This window comes from Anomaloglossus baeobatrachus, chromosome 7, assembly GCF_048569485.1.
Source record: "Anomaloglossus baeobatrachus isolate aAnoBae1 chromosome 7, aAnoBae1.hap1, whole genome shotgun sequence".
Taxonomy (NCBI): domain Eukaryota; kingdom Metazoa; phylum Chordata; class Amphibia; order Anura; family Aromobatidae; genus Anomaloglossus; species Anomaloglossus baeobatrachus.
The window spans coordinates 146,941,565-146,966,537 of record NC_134359.1 but is presented as its reverse complement, the minus strand read 5'-3'; the positions used below and the strand labels follow the sequence as shown (position 1 = coordinate 146,966,537).

Below are 24,973 nucleotides of genomic sequence, written 5' to 3'. Positions count from 1 at the left end.
AATGAACTGTTCCAAATTATTAGGCACAGTAGAGTTTCTAAACATTTGATATGTTTTAAAGAACTGAAAATGCTCATTTGTGGAATTTGGAGCATTAGGAGGTCACATTCACCGAAATAAAAAGCTATTTAAATCCAAAACATCCTAACAGGCCAAGTTACATGTTAACATAGGAGCCCTTCTATGATATCCCCTTCACAATTCTTGCATCCATTGAACTTGTGAGTTTTTGGAGAGTTTCTGCTTGAATTTCTTTCCATGATGTCAGAATAGCCTCCCAGATCTGCTGTTTTGATGTGAACTGCATCCCACCCTCATAGATCTTTTGCTTCATGATACTCCAAAGGTTCTCTATAGGGTTGAGGTCAGGTGAAGGTGGTGGCCACACCATGAGTTTATCTCCTTTTATGCCCATAGCAGCCAATGACACAGAGGTATTCTTTGCAGCATGAGATGGTGCATTGTCATGCATGAAGATGATTTTGCTCCTGAAGGCACATTTCTGCTTTTTGTACCATGGAAGAAAGTTGTCAGTCAGAAACTCTATATACTTTGCAGAGGTCATTTTCACACCTTCAGGAACCCTAAAGGGGCCTACCAGATGTCTCCCCATAATTCGGCCCAAAACATGACCTCTCCACCTCTTTGCTGATGTCACAGCCTTGTTGGGAAACGGTGGCCATCCGCCACTCCATCCATCTGGACCATCCAGGGTTGCTCGACACTCAGCAGTAAACAAGACTGTTTGAAAATTAGTCTTCAGGTATGTCTGGGCCCACTGCAACTATTTCTGCTTGTGAGAACTGGTTAAGGGGGGTCGAATAGTAGGTTTATGCACCACATCTAGCCTTTGAAGGATTCTACACCTTGAGTTGATGGACTCAAAAGGCACCAGGCTCTTCAAATATCTGTTTGCTGGTTTGTAACGGCTTTTTAGCAGCCGCTCTCTTAATCCTATGAACTTGCCTGGCAGAAACCTTCCTCATTCTGCCTCTATCAGCACGAACACGTATGTGCTCTGAATCAGCCACAAATCTCTTCACAGTACGATGATCACGCTTACGTGAAATATTTAATGTTTTTATCCCCCGTCCAAGGCATTGCATTATTTGATGCTTTTTGGCAGCAGAGAGACCTTTTTTCTTTCCCATGTTACTTAATATTGTGGAGCATCCAGTTTTCCTTTTATTGGGCTCACCTGTCAAACTAATTATCAGAGGTATCTGAGATTGAGTTCAGTGATCCAAAGAACCCTGAGACACAATACCATCAATGAGTTTCATTGAAAAAAAAATTAAAATTAATTGCTATGACACTTGAATCCAATTTGCATAATAATTTGGAACACGGTGTAAAGTGAAAACTTTTCTAAGCATTTTGCATAGGATCTGTGCACAATATATATCATATGGGAATAAACAAGCTAGAAACGTAAGCTAAATAGAGCAAAAAAGAAAGTTTAGGGAGTTAAATCAAGAAAGTTTTGTCCAGGAATTAAAGAATTACACAGAGAACAACATTCTGGGTCTAGGAAAATGGCGACAAAAATGCAATGTTTTGTTTTGATAAATTTCTGAATTATTTTTCACCACTTAAATAAAAAAAAACTATACATATTTGGTATCTTCGAGTGTCTGACAAAACTGTGATGGGCTGCAGCGCTTATATGGCATGACATGAGCGTCGAGAGACAGAGCTCTAACATTGCAGGAATGTCACTGGTCTGGGAGTTGAATATTTTTTTTTCTAGAGGGACCATACAAAATGTAACTTTTGTTCAAATTCAAATTGTCCCTCCAGAGAGGAAGGAGACAAACTCTAGCGCCACCTATTGGAAGCAGCAATCCTAAAACTCAAAAGTGGCTTTTTAAACAAGCCTTTTCATAAGACTTAAGGGTGCTTTACACGCTACGACATCGCTAACAATATATCATCGGGGTCACGGTGTTTGTGACACACATCCGGCACCGTTAGCGACGTCGCAGCGTGTGACAGGCTGGAGCGACCTAAAATGATCGTAAAAAAGACAAAAATCGTTTGTTTTGGAGAGGTCGTTTAATAACAAAAAATCATCAGGTAAGTAGCGATGTTGTTCCTCGTTCCTGCGGCATCACACATCGCTATGTGTGACACCACAGGAGCGACGAACATCTCCTTACCTCTGTCCACCGGCAATGAGGAAGGAAGGAGGTGGGCGGGATGTTACGTCCTGCTCATCTCCGCCCTCCACTTCTATTCGCTTAGTGACGTCGCGGTGACATCACTGTGACGCCGAATGCACCTCCCCCTTGAGGGAGGGATTGTTCGGCGGTCACAGTGACGGCACTGCACAGGTATTTGCATGTGACGCTGCCGTAGCGATAATGTTCGCTACGGCAGCGATCACACAATATCGCACACACGACAGGGGCGGGTGCTATCGCGCTCGACATTGCTAGCAATCGATAGCGATGTTGCAGCGTGTAAAGCACCCTTTAGAATTTATACCAGATCAGAATCCCAATTTGCAGACACGGTGTTTCGGGGTGATTGCCCCTCGTCAGTGCAAAGTGTGGGTATCTGATCTGGCTTATGACAAGCTATGTGGGGACCACGGGGAAGACTATTCTTTTTATGGAGACCTTATGTATAGACCCGATTATTTACATCGATGAACAGTTTTTCCTGTGGTGAGTAAACCTTTATTCTGTTTATTTGTTGATGTTGGTGAGTACATTCTGTGTGTAATATCTGCTGCTTTATAAATGCCTCTCTGGAAAGATATAATCACAAGGTATATGTACTAGAAAAGGGTAAACCATCCAGAGATTTATTTGGTCCTATGTACAGTGCCTACAAGTAGTATTCAACCCCCTGCAGATTTAGCAGGTTTGATAAGATGCAAATAAGTTAGAGCCTGCAAACTTCAAACAAGAGCAGGATTTATTAACAGATGCATAAATCTTACAAACCAACAAGTTATGTTGCTCAGTTAAATTTTAATAAATTTTCAACATAAAAGTGTGGGTCAATTATGATTCAACCCCTAGGTTTAATATTTTGTGGAATAACCCTTCTTTGCAGTTACAGCTAATAATCGTCTTTTATAAGACCTGATCAGGCCGGCACAGGTCTCTGGAGTTATCTTGGCCCACTCCTCCATGCAGATCTTCTCCAAGTTATCTAGGTTCTTTGGGTGTCTCATGTGGACTTTAATCTTGAGCTCCTTCCACAAGTTTTCAATTGGGTTAAGGTCAGGAGACTGACTAGGCCACTGCAACACCTTGATTTTTTCCCTCTTGAACCAGGCCTTGGTTTTCTTGGCTGTGTGCTTTGGGTCGTTGTCTTGTTGGAAGATGAAGATGGAGGAGCGGAGGTTCTTGGCCAAAATCTCCAGATAGGCCGTGCTATCCATCTTCCCATGGATGCGGACCAGATGGCCAGGCCCCTTGGCTGAGAAACAGCCCCACAGCATGATGCTGCCACCACCATGCTTGACTGTAGGGATGGTATTCTTGGGGTCGTATGCAGTGCCATCCAGTCTCCAAACGTCACGTGTGTGGTTGGCACCAAAGATCTCGATCTTGGTCTCATCAGACCAGAGAACCTTGAACCAGTCTATCTCAGAGTCCTCCAAGTGATCATGAGCAAACTGTAGACGAGCCTTGACATGACGCTTTGAAAGTAAAGGTACCTTATGGGCTCGTCTGGAACGGAGATCATTGCGGTGGAGTACGTTACTTATGGTATTGACTGAAACCAATGTCCCCACTGCCATGAGATCTTCCCGGAGCTCCTTCCTTGTTGTCCTTGGGTTAGCCTTGACTCTTCAGACAAGCCTGGCCTCGGCACGGGTGGAAACTTTCAAAGGCTGTCCAGGCCGTGGAAGGCTAACAGTAGTTTCATAAGCCTTCCACTTCCGGATGATGCTCCCAACAGTGGAGACAGGTAGGCCCAACTCCTTGGAAAGGGTTTTGTACCCCTTGCCAGCCTTGTGACCCTCCACGATCTTGTCTCTGATGGCCTTGGAATGCTCCTTTTGTCTTTCCCATGTTGACCAAGTATGAGTGCTGTTCACAAGTTTGGGGAGTGTCTAAATTAGTCAGAAAAGGCTGGAAAAAGAGATAATTAATCCAAACATGTGAAGCTCATTGTTCTTTGTGCCTGAAATACTTTTTAATACTTTAGGGGAACCAAACAGAATTCTTGTGGTTTGAGGGGTTGAATAATAAATGACCCTCTGAATAAACTTTTCACAATTTAAAAAAAAAAAATAAAAAAAGAAATAACATTCTTTTTTGCTGCAGTGCATTTCACACTTCCAGGCTGATCTACAGTCCAAATCTTACAATGCCAAGGTAATTCTGAATGTATAAACCTGCTAAATCTGCAGGGGGTTGAAGACTACTTGTAGGCACTGTATATGTATATATATAAATATATAGATATATATATATATATATATATATATATATATATATATATAGATAGATAGATATAGATATATATATATACATACAGTATGTATATGTATATATATATATATATATATATAAAATCTTTTAGCTTGGCATCAATTACATTGATGGCATTTATTATGGCATTTAGGGGATCATGTGTATATATAACTTTGTAATGTCCACATAGATTTTCAGAGATTTTATGTACATGTATAGTTGAGTCATGGTTTGAGTGATCTAGGTGAGTCAGGGCTTATTTGAGTTGGAAACAAATTTTTTTTTTTAGATTTTTTGCATGTGTTTTTCTTTTTTCCTTTTTTTCATTTTCTCTACATGCCCAGCAGCTGAATCTGTATGGATTAGAGGTGGATCAGTAAGTCATGATGGAGGTTCCCCTACCTTTAATCTTAATTTTATACCCTGGTTATTTTTTGTGCCTAATCTGCAGATGCTTATTGATATAATAAGGTGTTGATTACATTAGACAATCTAATTGTTGCTTTATACATATATCCTCTGCATAGATGGAAGATGCATATATTCCTAGAAAGCTTCCTGTGGTCTTATGCATAATTGTCATTCTGCTCTGATAGAAATTTTGTTGAACATTGGTTATATTTATTGATTAATTGTGATTTTTATTTTTACATCATTCTTTTACAGCATAGCATTTAATATTTAGTCATTTCCCATATTCCTGGTAATTACAGGATATGTGGCTATATTGGAATTTTGCTAATGTTTTTCCAATGTTCAGGATTTTTGTATTAATGAATATATGTTGAACCTGAATTTTAATGTTATGTTTGAACATGTGCTAGATAAATAATACTCCAGACTCTCATGATTGGGAAATGTATATATTACAAAAGGCTTCAATAGCGCATTCACTGTTACATATAGTGTTAGTACCTATATTGACACATGTTTACATTGAACGGTTTGGACGCATTGTGGTTTAAATGGTAATTATGATTCGTGTAATAGATTTTTTTAGTACATAGTCGAACATCTTACGATTTACTTGTGGTTCCTTCCATTGTAGCAAGCGCTATCATAATATTTGATTTGCTCTATGAGAAAGAATATTATATTATGGATACCCCTATGCTGACTGATTTTCAAGGACCACAAAGGGTTAACATGATTAACAGATTGATGGGGAATTGCACCTGCTCCACTGAAAGGTCTTCTCCTTTTAGAAGGTTTATAAGCATCTCCCATGTTTAATACTACTTGACAAAGGCTACAATATGTAGCCGAATCACGTGGTTGTCATATACTTGTCACTTTAAATGTGCCTGACCCATGAAGGGTTTTATATATATATATATATATATATATATATATATATATATATATATATATATATATATATATATATATATAACCTACAATAAACAAGCTGGACATCTTACATGGGTGGCTGATATCACTTCTCAAACGCCGGACCAGCCTCTTTTTTTTTTTCTTTTTTCATTGAAAATTAAAGGGTTAAGAAAATAAAACGTATACACATATATGGTATTGCCGCATTCAGAAATGCCCGATCTATCAAAATATAAAATCAATTAATCTCATCGCTAAATAGCGTAGCTGCAATAAGATTCCAAACACCAAAATTACGTTTTTTGGTCACCTCGAATTTTGCGCAACATGCAATTACAGGCGATTAAAAATGGCGCTTCTCTGCAAAAGTGGTACCATTAAAAACATCAGCTCAACATGCAAAAAATAAGCTGTCACTGAGCCATAGATCCCAAAAAATGAGGATGATATGGATCACAGAAAATGGTGCAAAAAGTGCACCATTTTGTTTGGACAAGCTTCTGATTTTTTTTAACCCCTTAGATAAAAGTAAACCTATACATGTTTGGTATCTACGAACAATTTTTTTTGCCGTTTTCCAGTACACTATATAAGTTATGGTTTAATTTCAAAGTAGGACTTGTCCCACCAAACATAAACTCTTACATGGCAAGATTGACAGAAAAATAAAAAAGTTACGGCTCTCGGAAGAAGGGGGGCGAAAAAAAACAAACGGAAAATCTCCCGCGGTGAAGGGGATATGAAAGCAACTCCCTCCCACAAACAAATTGACAATTGAACAGGATAATAGGAAGATATAGAAAATGAGAGAAACTAGATCCACATCCATATTCACACCCCGTTCACCTATGTTTACCCCCTTACATGTTTTTATTTTATTTGGGGTGCTGTGGCATTTAAAATGTGTTTGTCCACTAAGCTTATGCGATATATAGGCGCCCTACATTAAACTTTTGGTGCACCATTTGTATCATAATGAAGGAAAGTTGGGAAACCAAGGAACAGGTTGTCCTGATGGCACAATCCATTACTCTTTGAAAATTAAGCACTAATCGACATCCCACATTGCCCACAATTTCTTATTTCATACTATTTGTCTGCTCATGTAAAAGGACTTTAAAGGCCACGTCACACTAAGCAACATCGCTAGCAACATCGCTAGCAACATCGCTGCTAACAAACAACTTTTGTGACGTAACAGCGATGTTGCTAGCGATGTTGCTGTGTGTGACATCCAGCAACAACCTGGCCCCTGTTGTGAGGTCGTTGGTTGTTGCTGAATGTCCTGGGCCATTTTTTAGTTGTTGCTCCCCCGCTGTGAAGCACACATCGCTGTGTGTGACAGCGACAGAGCAACAACTAAATGTGCAGGCAGCAGGAGCCGGCTTCTGCAGAGGCTGGTAACCACGGTAAACATCTGGTAACCAAGAAGCCCTTACCTTGGTTACCCGATATTTACCTTTGTTACCAGCGTCCCTGCTCTCATGCTGCCAGTGCCGGCTCCCTGCTCTCTGCACACGTAGCCACAGTACACATCGGGTTAATTACCCGATGTGTAGTGCAGGCTGTGAGCAGGGAGCAGGGAGCCAGCACTGACAGCGTGAGAGCGGGGACTCTGGTAACGAAGGTAAATATCGGGTAACCAAGGTAAGGGCTTCTTGGTTACCCGATGTTTACCGTGGTTACCAGCCTCCGCAGAAGCTGGCTCCTGCTGCCTGCACACGTAGCAGAGTACACATCGGGTAATTAACCCGATGTGTACTGTGGCTAGGTGTGCAAGGAGCCAGTGCTAAGGGGTGTGCGCTGGTAACCAAGGTAAATATCGGGTTTGTTAACCGATATTCACCTTAGTTACCAAGCGCAGCATCGCTTCCACGCGGCGCTGCTGGCTGGGGGTTGGTCACTGGTTGCTGGTAAGCTCACCAGCAACTTGTGTAGCGACGCTCCAGCGATTCCTGCCAGGTCAGGTTGCTGGTGGGATCGCTGGAGTGTCGCTAGTGTGACATCTCACCAGCGACCTCCTAGCAACTTACCAGTGATCCCTATCAGGTTGGATCATTGTTGGGATCGCTGGTAAGTTGTTTAGTGTGATTGGGCCTTAAGTCAGAAACGAGGTAATGCTAATGCCATCCAGTAGCATTGAGCTCTGATAACACAGCAGCAACAAAGCACATATCATCAATGTGTGAGAATTGAAGAAAGACAGCTGAAGTGAGTGCCGGAGACTCCATGGCGTCAATCTTCACCACCCATCCATCTTACAACTGTCGTTCAGTCAACAGCTATCTCTCCCAAGGCCATCATACACAGTCTCCTTTTGCATTGCTAAGCTCTCCTGTGTTCTCTATTAAGGCAGATGCTCCCAGTCTTTTGGCAGGGGCTTATCTCCAGGTAGAGAATCAAAAAATCAACAGATGCTCCACCAACACCATGTGTCTGGGAGTGTTGGGAAACCATATCCATTAGACTGCTGATACTAGCAGGTCCAGTGAACTTTAGTCTACTGTATATATTGGCTTACAATCTAGAACAACGACTTTACTCTGAAATGCATCTTTACTTATTGCATTGTTATACCCGTGAATTTTTTTTCCTAACTATGTGGTTTATATATACCGTATATATTTTCAAATGTATTGACATTTTGATTTTTTTTTCATCTAGACCAATGAAATGTACTATGGTAAATTTAAAGAGTGGGCAAAGAACTATCCAAGTGTGGCAGTAATTAGTGATGGGACATCTACAAATGAGGTATGTTGGTATTGCGTACAGCATAAAAAGTAAAAAGATAAAATTAATTGCAAAGTATCTATAAGAAAAATCCAGAAGATCAATATGGTCCACCAGAAAATATAATCTTTCGGCTCTTTTCCTCTATTTTTTATTTATTTTTATTTTTTTTTAAAGATACCTTATATCATGCCACTGTCCATTAATTAAGAGACCTTATGGTAATACATTTTTTGTTGCAACCAAGATTTTCTTAACTGTGGAAAAAATATGCAATGCACATTACTACATAACTGGTGGGAATAGAAAAAGTTTGAGCAGCAAAAGTGGATTCATTGAAAGTAAGCAGGCAACAACTTCAACTAGTGTAAATATATAAGAAAAGACAGAAGTCTTTAGATTTGCCTAAATATATCTATACATCCCATAATCACAAAGATAAACAGAAAAAGCTCTATAATGAACATAGAAATTTATTAGAACAAAGAGTACATGGGATATAAAAGTACAGAGAAATATATCATGACCAGGAAAGTGACACACAAAGGTGAAAAACACCCTATGTGGGGCCACATGCCAAGAGAATGTATATACTTGCGCCCTGATAGAAAAGTGCTGAGTGAAAAAAATCACATATACTGGTAAGAAAGCAGTTTGCAGCAAAGCATCTTACTAAATACACTGAACAAAGTCAGAGGGCTGTGTGACGCCCTGGACTAGCCAGGGAGTCACAGAAGGGCCTCTGCACAACACCTGTACCCCAAAAAGGTTCCATCAGTCAACCAAAACCCTGAGTCACCCCTATCTGTCCCAGACATCCACACCCGGAGGCGGGGTCAGGCGGTTGGCCATGCCCACCGAAGAGGATTGATGGGCAGGGGAGGGGAAAAACAAACAGTTGGAGATCGTGTTAGGGAGAGGAAAGGAGATGAGGTGGAAGAGAGAGCTGAAGAAGTAAATCTCTCAGGGCCTAGGTAGGAGCCTAGGGACCCTGTGGCCAGGAGGCAGACGGTGGTGGCCGTCCGCAGGAGACCGGTAGTAGAACCGGCGGAACCGTCAAGGCACCGGGACAGGGTAGTGGCCCGCCGGTACCGAATCGGGGAGTCAAACCAAAACCGGAGCACCAGTGAAGGGTACTCAGACCCCGTACGAGGCCCAGAAGCAACTAGACCGAGTCAAATCAACTGATTGTGGCTTGGACTATAGGTCCATTCCCACCCAAAGTCCCGATAGATGGCAATAGCCCTCCGAGGGGGATAGGAAGCCACCGCCCAGGCACCGGAATCCCATGGGCCAGCGCCTGCGGGCAAGAGGGCTCCTCCGACATCTGCAAATCGGGGAGCGGACTACCGTTGTTCAGACATAAGTAGTCACACAATCTACAGAGGTGCAGGGAAAAGACGACACCACCAACCCGAGTAGGGGGAACCACCCAGCCGGCTGCGGGCACTGACCACCATCCCGTTTTTGCTTTACCAGTGACTCCAGTGTGATTCTTCTGAGTGAGTACACCAGTGCCCTCTGGCACAGCGCCGCCCTGCCATGCATCCCTGTGGCCACATCATCATCCCCACCAGCGGGCCCCGGGACACACATCCCCTACCCACGGAGGGGTCAACACCTAGCTGCGCCACAACACCGCACCCGGGAGCCCCCCCACCATCACCAGCAGCGGCGGTGCCCAATGATCACCGCGACCCGTGGGTGGCGTCACGAACAATCTCCACCGCGGCCCCGGCCGCGCACCCACCCGGTCACCAAAACAACCACCCCTTTGCAGAGCGACGTGACCCCCCGCTCCGGAGGCGCTCGAGCCACGACACACACATCCGAGCTCGGATCCGAGCTGCTCGGCAGCCGCAGCCGAGCGCGGGGCGGTACACATTGACTTTCTGGCGTCACGAACAGGATCGACCCAGTCCACTTACCAGTGGAAGTGCGCCTTGAAGTAGCAGTCAGCGGCATCCCGCTGAAAAATCTGAAGATCCGCCATCTTTGGGCACGAAGTTTCCCGCCTTCACCATCTTCCCCGAGCAAAAAAGCTCGATGCGAAGCCCCGCCCCCTGTAAACAGAGCAGCGCTGCAGAGAGTGAAAGATGGCCAGGAAGAAACCAAGGGGGGGCGAGCGAAGATTAAATCCCATGTGACCAAAGGGATAAAGGGCAGGGACGCCAGGACTCTGCCACCCGTCTTGTTCCTCGAACCCGAGCATACAGCATGTCTGCCCCGTGTAAGAGCCCCGAATTCCCGGAGCCCGCGCCCGGAACATTGGCGTGGGTGGAGGCCCAGACAACCCTCATGTGCTGCCGGCTGCAGGTCCAGGTGAGGTACCTGATGGAGCAATGGGCGGCTGAGATGGGGGAGATAGCCGCGACCGTGCAGGCACGCGAGATGGGGGGGAATATGGAGGAAAGGGTGAGCGACCAACGCCCCTATGTCCTTGAGGGACCGGCCGCTGCGGCTGAGGGACCCAGTCTGCCCCTAATCCTTCTGTCTCCCCCTCCGCTGCCCGTACCGGTCGCTGCCGCTTTTCCGCTTGGTCCGCCGCCCCCGACACTGGCGGCGGAGTCCGTCCCAGTTGTCCAGAAGGACCCGCCTGAGGAAGCAGCCCACGGGCAACCGTATGCACGTCCCGCACCCGTCCCGCTTCCGTGGAAGGAGGATCCCTGGAGCAAGCCCGTTCCCGAAGAGGTCCAGGCCCCGGCAGCTCGCCCAGCCAAGACGGAGGTACCAGATACCCAGCGGCCCGCCAGGCAGGTAAAGCTGGCCGCTCCCCACACCCAAGCCTCGGCTGAGGTGGTGCAGGGTTGTCGCCGTAGAGCAGCACCCCAGGCCACGACACAGCGGGGTTCCCAGAAGAAGGTGCTGATTGTGGTTGACACGAGGGAACTCCGGCTGGGCCCGACCCGCGCACCCGAGGGGCACGCAGACGCCCCGTATTGGGAGCAGCAGCAGAGCCAGCTAGGCTGAGAAATCGAGGCTCAGGAAAAACAGAGGGCCGAGGTGCTGGCCCGCACCATCCGGGAGAAACTGAATCTCTGGAATGCCACTTACAGGGTGCGGGGCCAGATCTATGAAGGCCAGGTCCGGCAGTTTTGCCCCCGGCGTGGATGGAGGTTCATCTACGAACCAGGCCTGGAGGCCGAGGTCTTCTTCTCCCAGCGGGACGTCTACAGCCATCTGTCCCTGGGTCACCCGGACCGTGACCTGAAGGCCGGGGAGCTTGTGACCTACACCCGGCATTGTCGAGAGAGGGGCTGGTTTGCCCTAGATGTGAAGAGGAGGGCGAGCCGCACCGTTCCAAAGCGGCCCCAGTCCCCTCCCCCACCGTACAACTCCAAAGTACAAGTTGAGGAGTACGAGGAGGAAGCCGAAGAGCAAAGTTAAAGTGGGGTAGCGGTTCTGGCTGCAAGTCCCCGTTGGGACCTATGTTTGTGGTAGCGGACCAGCTACTGAAGCGCCCATCCCTGTTGGGACTGATGTTGTCCTTGTTTCACCTCCCCGTTATGCATGAGAAATCATGAACATGGCTGAGAACTAGCAGGCCACCCCAAAAACTATTGGGTTTGTAAATAGCACCCCCCCTTTTTATGCTTCCCGCTGCTGCCAGTCTCCGGAGAGGTTGGCTGGAGGATGGGCCTGTGGGAAGCTGCTGGCCAAGGCCCGCCACCACTGCAACCGGTGGCGATCCTCCGAGTCAGGGGTCCCCTGGATGTGGGGCCCCTGAATGATTGCCAGGTGGGACATCCCGTACCCGTTCCTGCTTGGGTGACCTGGGCCCGTTCCAGTTTTACGGACTGGGGAAAAGGGGTGCTGCCCGTTTCTTAGGGGCAGTATCAAGGTTCAGGTTATTTGGGTGGGAAAGCGGAAGGACATGGACCCGTTCCCGTTGTTATTGTTTTAAAAGTAACGTTAAAAGTAAAGTGCCTCCCGTTAGGGGAAGATTAAATAAAAATATTCTAGATGTAAATACTGTTATTCTATTTGTGAATGTTTTCCCGTTTTTTCTAATTCCAGCAAAGAAAATAAACCCGATGGTGGTGGCCCGGCAGCCCGCGGATGGTCTGCATTAAACCAAGGGGGAATGTGACGCCCTGGACTAGCCAGGGAGTCACAGAAGTGCCCCTGCACAACACCTGTACCCCAAAAAGGTTCCATCAGTCAACCAAAACCCTGAGTCAACCATAGCTGTCCCAGACATCCACACCCGGGGGCGGGGTCTGGCGGTTGGCCACGCCCACCGAAGAGGATTGATGGGCAGGGGCGGGGAAAAACAAACAGTTGGAGATCGTGTTAGGGAGAGGAAAGGAGATGAGGTGGAAGAGAGAGCTGAAGAAGTAAATCTCTCAGGGCCTAGGTAGGAGCCTAGGGACCCTGTGGCCAGGAGACAGACGGTGGTGGCCGTCCGCAGGAGACCGGTAGTAGAACCGGTGGAACCGTCAAGGCACCGGGACAGGGTAGTGGCCCGCCGGTACCGAATCAGGGAGTCAAACCGAAACCGGAGCAACAGTGAAGGGTACTCAGACCCCGTACAAGGCCCAGAAGCAACTGGACCGAGTCAGATCAAGTGACTGCGGCTTGGACTATAGGTCCATTCCCACCCAAAGTCCCGATAGACGGCAAAAGCCCACCGAGGGGGATAGGAAGCCACCGCCCAGGAACCGGAATCCCACGGGCCAGCGCCTGTGGGCTAGAGGGCTCCTCCGGCATCTGCAAGTCGGGGAGCGGACTACCGTTGTTCAGACATAGTCACACAGTCTACAGAGGTGCAGGGAAAAGACGACACCACCAACCCGAGTAGGGGGAACCACGCAGCCGGCTGCGGGCATCGACCACCATCCCGTTTATGGTTTACCAGTGACTCCAGTGTGATTCTTCTGAGTGAGTATACCAGTGCCCTGCCCTGCATCCCTGTGGCCGCATCATCATCCCCACCAGCGGGCCCCAGGAAACACATCCCCTACTCACAGAGGGGTCAACACCTAGCTGCGCCACAACATCGCACCCAGGAGTCCCCCCCACCATCACCAGCAGCGGCGGGGCCCAACGATCACCGCGACCCGTGGGTGGCGTCACAAACAATCTGCACCGCGGCCCCGCCGCGCACCCACCCGATCACCAAAGCAACCACCCCTTTGCAGAGCGACGTGACCCCCCGGTCCGGAGGTGCTCGAGCCACCGACACACACACCCGAGCCCGGATCCGAGCTGCTCGGCAGCCGCAGCCGAGTGCGGGGTGGTACAGCTGCATGCTGCAAGGCAGTAAAGCCTAAGTATCACAAATGCACTACACTTAAAGTGAGGGAGCTTACCAGGATAAAACAATTTGCATGTGGACACACATGGGGACAAGTCCCAACACGTGTTTCGTGTGACTTCCTCAGGGGACCTTGCAGCATGCAGCCCTCTGACTTTGTTCAGTGTATTTAGTAAGATGCTTTGCTGCAAACCGCTTTCTTACCTGTATATGTGATTTTTTTCACTCAGCACTTTTCTATCAGGGAGCAAGTATATACATTGTCTTGGCATGTGGCCCCACATGGGGTGTTTTTCACCTTTGTGTGTCACCTTTCCTGGTCATGATATATTTCTCTGTACTTTTATATCCCATGTACTCTTTGTTCTAATAAATTTCTATGTTCATTATAGAGCTTTTTCTGTTTATCTTTGTGATTATGGGATGTATAGATATATTTAGGCAAATCTAAAGACTTCTGTCTTTTCTTATATATTTATAACTGGTGGGAAAACAGGTTTTAACTAGAGTTGATCGAACCCGCCACAATCCAGGACCGGCGGATGACGAAAGGGATAGGGGGGTAGGAGCGCGTGCGGTGTACTCACTCGAGGCTGTGTCATGGCAACAAACTCCTTCCGGGTCACGCTTTTCCCCTCCGGAGCCGACAATTCAATATCCATTATTTTGCCTGCCCACCAACGCGTGTAATTGGTTGCAGTTAGACGCGCCCTCACAATAAGTGGCAGCTTGTCAGCTGACTGCAACCAATCACAGATGGCAGTATGGCCAGTGGGCAGGGAAAGCAGTGCTAGTGTCTGCGGGTCAGTATAGTGAACGTGCATGTGTTTCAGAAACACATGCACGGTGCTGTCAGAAGTGTGCGCGGCTGTGCTGGTGATGCGATGTCAGACTCGTGCGAGTCTGGCATGACATCACCCGTGCCTGCCTGCTGTGCTCTGAACATGAGCGTCCATGTACCTAGAAACACATGCACGCTCCTGTCAGAAGTGTGCGCGGCTGTGCTGCGATGTCAGACTCATGAGAGTCCCTCGCAAGTGTGACTCCGGTCGAAAAGAAACCGCATGCGGCTTTTTTTTTTATTATTTAAATAAATCATTTAAAAAAAAAAAAAACAACGTGCGGTCCCCCCTAATTTTGATACCCAGCCAAGATAAAACCGGCTGAGGGCTGGTATTCTCAGCCCGCAGCTGCCCCGTATTGCCGCATCTATTAGATGTTACAATCCTGGTAGAAAACCGGCTCTTCCCGTTGGCCTGGAGCAGTGCCAATCGGGGTAATAAGGGATTAATAGCAGCGCACAGCTACTACTAAACCCTAGGTTAGTGATAGCACAGGCGTCTGCGATACCTGCATCACACTAACCTGTAAATAAACACAGACACAGAGAAAAATCCTTTATTTGGAATAAAGTACAAAACACACCCTCCTTCACCTCTTTATTATCCCCTAACACCCTGCAGATCTGGCATAATCCACACGAGGTCCCACGCCACTTCAGCTCTGCTACCTAACACAGCCAGCGGCCATAGAGCACGACCGCTGGCTGTGCATACAATGACTGAGCCGCGATGACTGCACAGCAGGCAGATACTGTCACAGGCTGGGGGCAAGTCTGAGGACGGCCGGTGGGCAGGGAAAACACGGATAGCTATGTGTATACGATGCACAGTACAGGAAGTGAATGCGCGACCCCGAAGCAGGGTACTGCCATGACACCGAGTCTCGATAAGTGTGAAGCGCTGTTTTATTTTTGTTTTTTTTTATTTTTCAATTATTTTTCCCAGTGCCGAATCCGGATAGTGCACCCGGGCATCTTTGAAACCGCACGGATCCAGACTTTTACAGCTTCTGACATAGGGCTATTTTTCATTTTTTGTGCCTGTGTTTATGCTTCCTCTTTTTTTAAAAAACAAACATTTATTTGTCTTCCACATAGTCTTATGAGGGCTTGTTTTATTGTAGGACAATTTTTACTTTTGAATGACCCTATTTATTTTACCTTATACTGAATAATGGGGGAAAAAAATCCAAGTGGTGAAAATAGTGAAAAACATGCAAGTCGAACATTGTTTTTTTGCGTATATTGTGTAGTAAAAATTACCTGGTAACATGATTCTCCACATCTGTGCCAATATGGTAATACCAAGCTTCATTATATTTTTTTCAAAGTGGTAAAAACATTCAGAAGTTTGTAAAAACGAATAAATAAAAAAATTGTTTTGTCTCCATTTTCCAAGACCCATAATGTTGTTACTAGTGATGAGCGAGCACTAAAATACTTGAGTGCTTGTTACTCGAATCGAGCAGATAGGACGCTCGGACGGGCTTGATTCGCATAACAAGTATGATCAAAGTCAATGGGGAACTTGAGCAATTTTCCAGAAGACCCTTAAGGCTGCTTTACACGCAGCGACATCGCTAGCGATGTCGCTCGTGAAAGCACCCGCCCCCCCGTCATTTGTGCATCACGAGCAAATCGCTTCCCGTGGCGGACAAAATCGCTAGTACCCGTCACACATACTTACCTTCCTAGCGACGTCGCTGTGGCTGGCGAACAGCCTCTTTTCTAAGGGGGCGGTTCGTGCGACGTCACTGCGACGTTATACGGCAGGCGTCCAATAGAAGCGGAGGGGCGGAGAGCAGCCACATGAAAGTCACGCCCACCTCGTTGCCGGAGGACGCAGTTCCGGTGTTGTTCGTCGTTCCTGGGGTGTCACACGTAGCGATGTGTGCTGTCTCAGGAACGACGAACAACCTGCGGCCAAAAGCAGCAACGATATTTTGGAAATGGATGACGTGTCAACAATCAACGATTTGGTAAGTATTTTGCATCGTTAGCGGTTGCTCGTACGTGTCACACGCAACCACATCGCTAATGAGGCTGGATGTGCGTCACGAATTCCGTGACCCCAACGACATCTCGTTAGCGATGTCGTTGCGTGTAAAGCCCCCTTAACAGCAAAGCTAACGGGGTTCACTGAAATTGATGGAAACAGCATGGGGAAGAGGTCTGTCATGCGCCATCTGTATCTGCGCACGTGGATTACTTCTACGGCGTCGGACTCTGTTCACATTGCAGGAGTCTGTGCCTTTGTGAGGTTGTTACCTGGGGTCCTACCCATCCTGGGCTTGGTGTTATAAGGACAGGGCCAGACAGGAGACAAGGTGGTGACCTGGACCTCCCTACCATCAAGGGTACCTCCAGGTCCAGGGCGAGCGCAGGGCCCACAGTTGCAGGGCTAACGTAGCACCTCCTGTCATTATCTTCGGCCCCACACACAAAAAATGTCAGGGTTTTTTTTCCTCCCCCTTTCACTTCTCCCTTTTTTCCATCATGGATCCTGCCTATAGCCTGGCAAAACAGATGCAGGCACTCTCCATACAGGTGGACAAGCTGAGGGGGGCTGTTCAGCCGCAGGCCCAAACCCCATCCTCTGGGCTAGCAAAAGTGGCGACCGGGACCCCAGAGCCCAAACTTCTGCTTCCTGAGCAGTTCATTGGGGATCGCAGTCGGATTGTCTCCTTCTAGGAGTCCTGTAGATTATACATCCCACTGTGTCACCAATTTTCCGGAAACGAGGCCCAACCTGTGGGGATTGTCGTCTCCCTTCTTAGAGGAGACCGCAGTCGTGGGCTTTCTCTCTGCCCCCCGAATCCCCCTGGCTTAGTTTGGTGGACTTTTTTTTTTTTTTAGCACGCCCTCATCTATTATGACCCCGACAAGATGTCGCTGACTAGTGGAAGATTTTTGCACTGAATTTAGGCGTTGGTCTGTGGACACCCACACCCAATGGAATAACCATGCTCTTAGGAGTCAGTTCCTACAGGGCGTTTCTGAGAGGATCAAGGAGGCTTTAGTCATGTATGAGACCCCGACCTCGCTGGAGTCCGCTATGGCGCTAGTCGTCCACATAGACTGCTGGTTCCGTCAGAGATCACATGAGCTTCCATCCATCGGGATGATGCCTACCTTTCTAGCGTCACCTCCAGAGGTCTCTGGCGGTGGTACCTTCCAGGGGGTTAGAGCCCCCCGTTCTGTTAAGTCTGGGGGGCATGTTTTTTCTGTGGGAAAAAGGGCCACTACATTAATGAATGCCTGCACATTCCGAAAGGGAAACAGCCAGCGGAAAACTGTTAGGCCCAGGAAGGGTAAGGGATTCCTACCTGGGCCTACGTTTATCCTCTGTATCGGGCACTCAGTGTCTGTTGCCTGCTAGGGTTTTCATTGGGGATTGGGAGGTCTCCATAAAGGTGTTCCTGGATAGTAGGGCAGGGGCCAATATTATTGTCAAGAACTTTGCCCGTTCAGTGTGGTGAGCATACCCACTTTGGTTCCCATTATTGCCATTGACTTGTCCCCCCTATCCCAGGGGGCCTTGAGAGAGTGTGTCCATGATATTAAACTCCTGGTGGGGGCCCTGTACTTTGAGTTGCTTACATGCCATGTACTTAGAGACGTGCCAGTACCTATTCTGCTGGAATTCCCATGGTTCACGCTTCCTGTGGATTGGAGATCCCAGGATATCATCCAATGTAGTCCGTATTGTAAGGCCCACTGCTTGGGGTCCTGTGTCGCTATGATCACGCCCTATGTTTTCAATTGCATTTCTGAGTTCCAAGATGTATTCTCTTAGAAAGGATGCATGGAGTTACCTCCGTACAGACCATACAACTGCACTATTCGGTTGAATCCGGGGGCTAGGTTGCCTAAATGCAGATTGTACAATCTATGCGGACCTTAAGCCTGCTTTACACGAGACGATAGATTGTGCGATAGCGCAATCGATCGTACCCGCCCCCGTCGTTTTTGCGTCACGGGCAATTAGTTGCCCATGGCGCACAAACTCGTTTAACCCCCGTCACAGATACTTACCTTCCGGACGACCTTGCTGTGGGCGACGAACGTCCACTTCCTGGAGTGGGCGGGACGTTCAGCGTCACAGCGACGTCACACGGCAGGCGGCCAATAGAAGCGGAGGGGCGGAGATGAGCGGGATGTAAACATCCCGCCCACCTCCTTCCTTCCATTAAGCCGGCGGGTGCCGCGGGAGGCAGGTAAAGCTGCTGTTCATCGTTCCCGGGGTGTCCCACGGAGCAATGTGTGATGCCACGGAAACGATGAACAACCGCCGCCATTTTAATTAAACAATTTTATAAAACCTAGCGACGAGTACACGACTCACGATTTGTGAGCGATACTGCGTCGCTAGGAGGTGTCACACGAAACCACGTCGTGCGGTATGCCGGATGTGCATCACGAAAACCATGACCCATACGACATATCGCACAATCTATCGTCTCGTGTAAAGCCCACTTTAGAGGCAGGCTCTAAAGGTGTACATTTCGGAGAGTTTGGCCAAAGGGCACATTAGGCCTTCCTTCTCACCAGTCGTAGCCTTTTTATTTTTGTAAAAAAGAAGGATGGTGGGCTGCGACCATGTTTAGAATTGCGGGAGCTCAACCAGATCACTATTCATGATCGGTATTTTGTGCCTCTCTTCCCAGTCCTCTTTAATCAGTTCACGGGAGCTAAGTGATCTCTAAGCTTGATGTCAGGGGGGCCTACAACCTCATCAGGGTCCGGGAGGGGGAGGAATGAAAGATAGCCTTTAATACACTGGAGGGGAATTATGAGAACCTGGTTATGCCTTTTGGGTTAACTAACGCACCGGCAGTCTTCCAGCACTTCATCAATGACGTGTTTCCTTATTTGTTGGGGAGGTTTGTGGTTATTTACCTCGATGACATCTTAATCTACTACCAGGACCTTGAATCACACAAGGGTTATTTGAAACAGGTGTTACAAGTTCTTAGGGCAGACAAGCTCTATGCTAAGTTGCAGAAGTGTGTGTTTGCCGTCCAAGGACTGCCCTTTTTGGGGTACATTATTTCGGCGTCAGGGTTCAAGATAGATCCCTCTAAGGTGAAGACGATCTTGAATTGGGACCGTCCTGAAACCTTAAGGCTTTACAGCGGTTCCTAGATTTTGCTATTATAGGAATTTTATTAAAAACCTCTCCGCTATTGCCAGACCTCTGACTGACATGACAAAGAAAGGGACAGATTTTTCTGACTGGTCGGACAGTGCAGTGTGTGCATTTGAGTGTCTGAAGATGTGTTTTGCATCTGCACCAGTGCTCATTCAACCTGATGTGTCTTTCCCGTTTACGGTGTACGTCAACGCATCTGAAGTAGGGGTGGGAGCGGTGTTGTCACAGGGTCCATCCTTGGGAATGCTTCTCCCATGTGCGTTCTTGTCCAGGAAGTTGTTGCCTGCTGAGCGTAATTATGATATTGATAACAGGGAGCTCCTTGCCATCAAGTTGGCATTTGAGGAGTAGCGACACTTCCTAGAGGGCGCCGCACACCCGGTGATGGTTATCACGGATCACAAGAACCTCCTATATCTTGAGACTGTTAAACACCTCACCCCGAGACAGGCTTGGTGGTTCCTGTTCTTTAATCAATTTAATTTTTTTGTTACTTACCGCCCGGGTTCTAAAAATACCAAGGTGGATTCGCTTTAATGGTGTTTTCCTGGGAAGGTGGGGAGCCACCGGAGGATCCAGTGCCCATTTTACAGAAGGGGGTCATGGTGGCAGCACTCAATATAAAGGTGGAATCTGAGATTGCTGGGGCCCAGGAGGAGGCACCACCAGGTGCCCCCCCCCCCCCCCCAACAAAGCATTTCTTCCCCTGAGTCTGTTGCTTAAGGTCTTGGGAGAACACCATGATTTGGTCCTTGCGGGCCATCCTACGGTTAAAGATACATTAGCTCTCATACTGCGTCACTTTTGGTGGATTCATAGAGATGTTGTCTCTTACATGTCTGCTTGTACCGTCTGTGATAGGTCCAAACTGTCGTACTCTCATCCGTCTGGGTGTTTTTTTACCATTGGAGGTACCTTGCAAACCCTGGACAGACATTTCCATGGACTTCATCACAGATCTTCCCCACTCTGCTGGTAACACTGTTGTTTTGCTCGTGGCGGACAGGTTTTTTTAAGATGACTCACTTTGTGGCTCTAACTTCCCTACCTAATGCCAAGACGTTGGCTCAAGTCTTTATTCAGGAGGTGGTCCAACTCCATGGGGTTCCGTCTGACATTTTGTCTGATAGGTGTATGCAGTTTATCACTAACTTTTGGAGAGCTTTTTGCTCTTGCGTGAGGATTAAGTTATCCCACTCCTCTGCTTTACATCCACAGTTCAATGGTCAGACGGAACGTATGTATCAGAACCTTGAGCAGTACTTACATTGGTTGTTTCATTTCTGATAATTAGGAGGAGTGGTCAACGTTTCTCCCTCAGGGAGAATTCGCTATCAACAAACATCGTCACGAGTCCTTGGGGTGTCTCCCTTTTTCTGTGTGTATGGCGCCAATATCCGAAGTTTTTTACTTTAAGTAAGGGCCACTCTTCTGGCGTACCAGAGGAGGATCAGATTGGCTCCTTATTGGCATCTACATAGGTTAAGCTCCAAAAGCACTTGTGTGACATGAGCTTCAAATATAAGCGTGTGGCTAACTGTGGTCATGTGCTGGGCCCGGATATGTGTGTGGGTGATTGGGTATGGTTATCTACGAAAAATATAAAACTTAAAGTGCCTTCTCTTAAGTTGGGTCTTCGTTTTATTGGTCCATTTAAATTCTCTGCTATTGTCAATCTATTGGCCTATCGGTTGTCACTGACGGCAGTTTACAAGATACACAATGTATTTCACAAATCTCTGTTGAAAAAGTTTGTGGGACATTAAGCCCTGCCGGCGGTTCCTCCCCCTGTGGTCGTTGACGGGGTCCTGGAGTTCAAGGTCTCCAATATTTTGGATCCCCGTTGGCTGCGGCAGGCCCTGCAGTGTCTGGTGCACTGGCAGGGATATGGTCTTGAGGAGAGGACTTGGGTGCCTGCTTCCAATGTCCATGCAGATCGCTTAGTTCGGTCTTTCCATCTCAGACATCCAAAGAATCCTGGATCAGTGGTTCCTGAGGGTCCTGAGGCTCCTCATAGAGGGAAGGGGTACTGTTATGCGCCGTCCGTATCCGCACACGTGGATTACTTTTACGGCGTCTGACTCTGTTCACATTGCAGAGTCCGACAGACAACCTGGTTTCTCTAGTGCTCTGCTTGGCTGGGCATCGGCTCAGTTGTTTCACTGCTCCCAGCCATGCAGGAGTTAATCCTTGTGGAGCAGACTGCTCAGAGCTAGGTTGCTAATTTCCTTCCACAGGTAGTCTCCTATTTAACATTTAAACAACAATTGTCCTCATTAAACACGCACTTCAAATTAGTCACTAAACAACACCCTAAACATGATAATGGTTAGGTAAGAAGTAGAAGCGTATATATATGTTTTTTATAAAAGTACAAAACTTTATTCATATCAATTTAAAAGATGATAAAAACAGGAAGAACCCACATAGTGAAGCACAAAGTCCCTGGGTGTCAACCCTCTTGTTATTTAAAAACAAAAAAGTGAGCCGGAGTATGAGATGGTATACATGGAACTTGTGAGACCATGTTCACACTGGTCATGAGACAAAGAGAAACCAAAGAAAAAAAAAAAAAAATTGTGAAAACATACCCTGCTGTAACTAAATAAAAGCATAGTGCATATAAACATAGGGTACTTAGTAAACACTGTTTTTGATCAAAAAAAGCATAAAGCTATCCCACCAAACGTCAAGGTGTACCCAGTTGGGATAGTACCTACACTCCCTAATATTAAAACCTTACCATGGGTCTGAAATAGGCCTCAATGTGGCTAAGAGCTGAGAGCGACCGGGTCCCAACAGGACACACACAGTCAGGGGGATTCACAGAATGAAATGTCCAGCTCGCTGAGAAGGGGGCCACTCCCTGTTTGTACTGAATACAAAAAAGCTACATAAAAACAAAAAAGTGAGCCGGAGTATGAGATGGTATACATGGAACTTGTGAGACCATGTTCACACTGGCCATGAGACAAAGAGAAACCAAAGAAAAAAAAAAAAATTGTGAAAACATACCCTGCTGTAACTAAATAAAAGCATAGTGCATATAAACATAGGGTACTTAGTAAACACTGTTTTTGATCAAAAAAAGCATAAAGCTATCCCACCAAACGTCAAGGTGGGTGTACCCAGTGTACTCCAAGGTGTACTCCGGCTCACTTTTTTGTTTTTATGTAGCTTTTTTGTATTCAGTACAAACAGGGAGTGGCCCCCTTCTCAGCGAGCTGGACATTTCATTCTGTGAATCCCCCTGACTGTGTGTGTCCTGTTGGGACCCGGTCGCTCTCAGCCCTTAGCCACATTGAGGCCTATTTCAGACCCATGGTAAGGTTTTAATATTAGAGAGTGTAGGTACTATCCCAACTGGGTACACCTTGACGTTTGGTGGGATAGCTTTATGCTTTTTTTGATCAAAAACAGTGTTTACTAAGTACCCTATGTTTATATGCACTATGCTTTTATTTAGTTACAGCAGGGTATGTTTTCACAATTTTTTTTTTTTTCTTTGGTTTCTCTTTGTCTCATGGCCAGTGTGAACATGGTCTCACAAGTTCCATGTATACCATCTCATACTCCGGCTCACTTTTTTGTTTTTATGTAGCTTTTATGTATTCAGTACAAACAGGGAGTGGCCCCCTTCTCAGCGAGCTGGACATTTCATTCTGTGAATCCCCCTGACTGTGTGTGTCCTGTTGGGACCCGGTCGCTCTCAGCCCTTAGCCACATTGAGGCCTATTTCAGACCCATGGTAAGGTTTTAATATTAGAGAGTGTAGGTACTATCCCAACTGGGTACACCTTGACGTTTGGTGGGATAGCTTTATGCTTTTTTTGATCAAAAACAGTGTTTACTAAGTACCCTATGTTTATATGCACTATGCTTTTATTTAGTTACAGCAGGGTATGTTTTCACAATTTTTTTTTTTTTTTCTTTGGTTTCTCTTTGTCTCATGGCCAGTGTGAACATGGTCTCACAAGTTCCATGTATACCATCTCATACTCCGGCTCACTTTTTTGTTTTTATGTAGCTTTTTTGTATTCAGTACAAACAGGGAGTGGCCCCCTTCTCAGCGAGCTGGACATTTCATTCTGTGAATCCCCCTGACTGTGTGTGTCCTGTTGGGACCCGGTCGCTCTCAGCCCTTAGCCACATTGAGGCCTATTTCAGACCCATGGTAAGGTTTTAATATTAGAGAGTGTAGGTACTATCCCAACTGGGTACACCTTGACGTTTGGTGGGATAGCTTTATGCTTTTTTGATCAAAAACAGTGTTTACTAAGTACCCTATGTTTATATGCACTATGCTTTTATTTAGTTACAGCAGGGTATGTTTTCACAATTTTTTTTTTTTTTTTCTTTGGTTTCCCCTAACCCTCTTGTTATTGTATAATCACAGTTTATACAGTTGATAAATTCCCAGGTAAATATCCCCTCACAAAGAATCTGACAGTTGGCAACAGGGACAGGATAAATATCATTGATGAAATATATGAGGAACAAAATGTCCAGTTGAAACACTATCCCTTTATCAACAGGCAGGTAAAGCAGCTTTAACCCCTTCAGCCCCAAGCCTATTTTGACCCTAAAGACCAGGCCATTTTTTGCAATTCTGACCAGTGTCACTTTATGAGGTTATAACTCTGGAACGCTTCAGCGGATCCCGGTGATTCTGAGATTGTTTTTTCGTGACATATTGGGCTTCATGTTAGTGGTAAATTTAGGCCGATATTTTTTGCATTTCTTTGTGAAAAAAACGGAAATTTCGCGAAAATTTTGAAAATTGTATAATTTTCAAACTTTGAATTTTTATGCTCTAAAACCAACGAGACATATGACACAAAATAATTAATAAATAACATTTCCCACATGTCTATTTTACATCAGAACAATTTTGGGAAAAAAAAAAAAATTTAAGGAAGTTATAGGGGTTCAAAGTTTATGAGCAATTTCTCATTTTTACAACAAAATTTACAAAGCCACTTTTTTTAGGGACCACATCACATTTGAAGCAATTTTGAAAGGTCTACATGACACAAAACACCCAAAAGTGACACCATTCCAAAAACGGCACCCCTCAGGCTACTCAAAACCACATTCAAGAAGGTTATTAACCCTTCAGGTGCTTCACAGTAACTAAAGCAATGTGGAAGGAAAAAATGAACATTTTACTTTTTGCAACAAAAATGTTAATTTAGCCTCAAATATTGCATATTCACAAGGGT

At 46.4% G+C, this 24,973-nt stretch overlaps 1 protein-coding gene across 8 annotated transcripts in view; it reads left to right on the top strand.

Annotated features, from left to right (window-relative positions):
- OSGEPL1 (O-sialoglycoprotein endopeptidase like 1) overlaps positions 1-24,973 on the top strand; it is a 1,349,050-nt gene that overhangs the window by 774,190 nt on the left and 549,887 nt on the right. For all 8 annotated transcript variants that reach the window (XM_075317748.1, XM_075317740.1, XM_075317741.1 and 5 more), the window contains one exon: positions 8,433-8,522. In XM_075317748.1, coding sequence (XP_075173863.1) covers positions 8,433-8,522 — 90 coding nt within the window. The remainder of the gene's footprint in view (positions 1-8,432; positions 8,523-24,973) is intronic.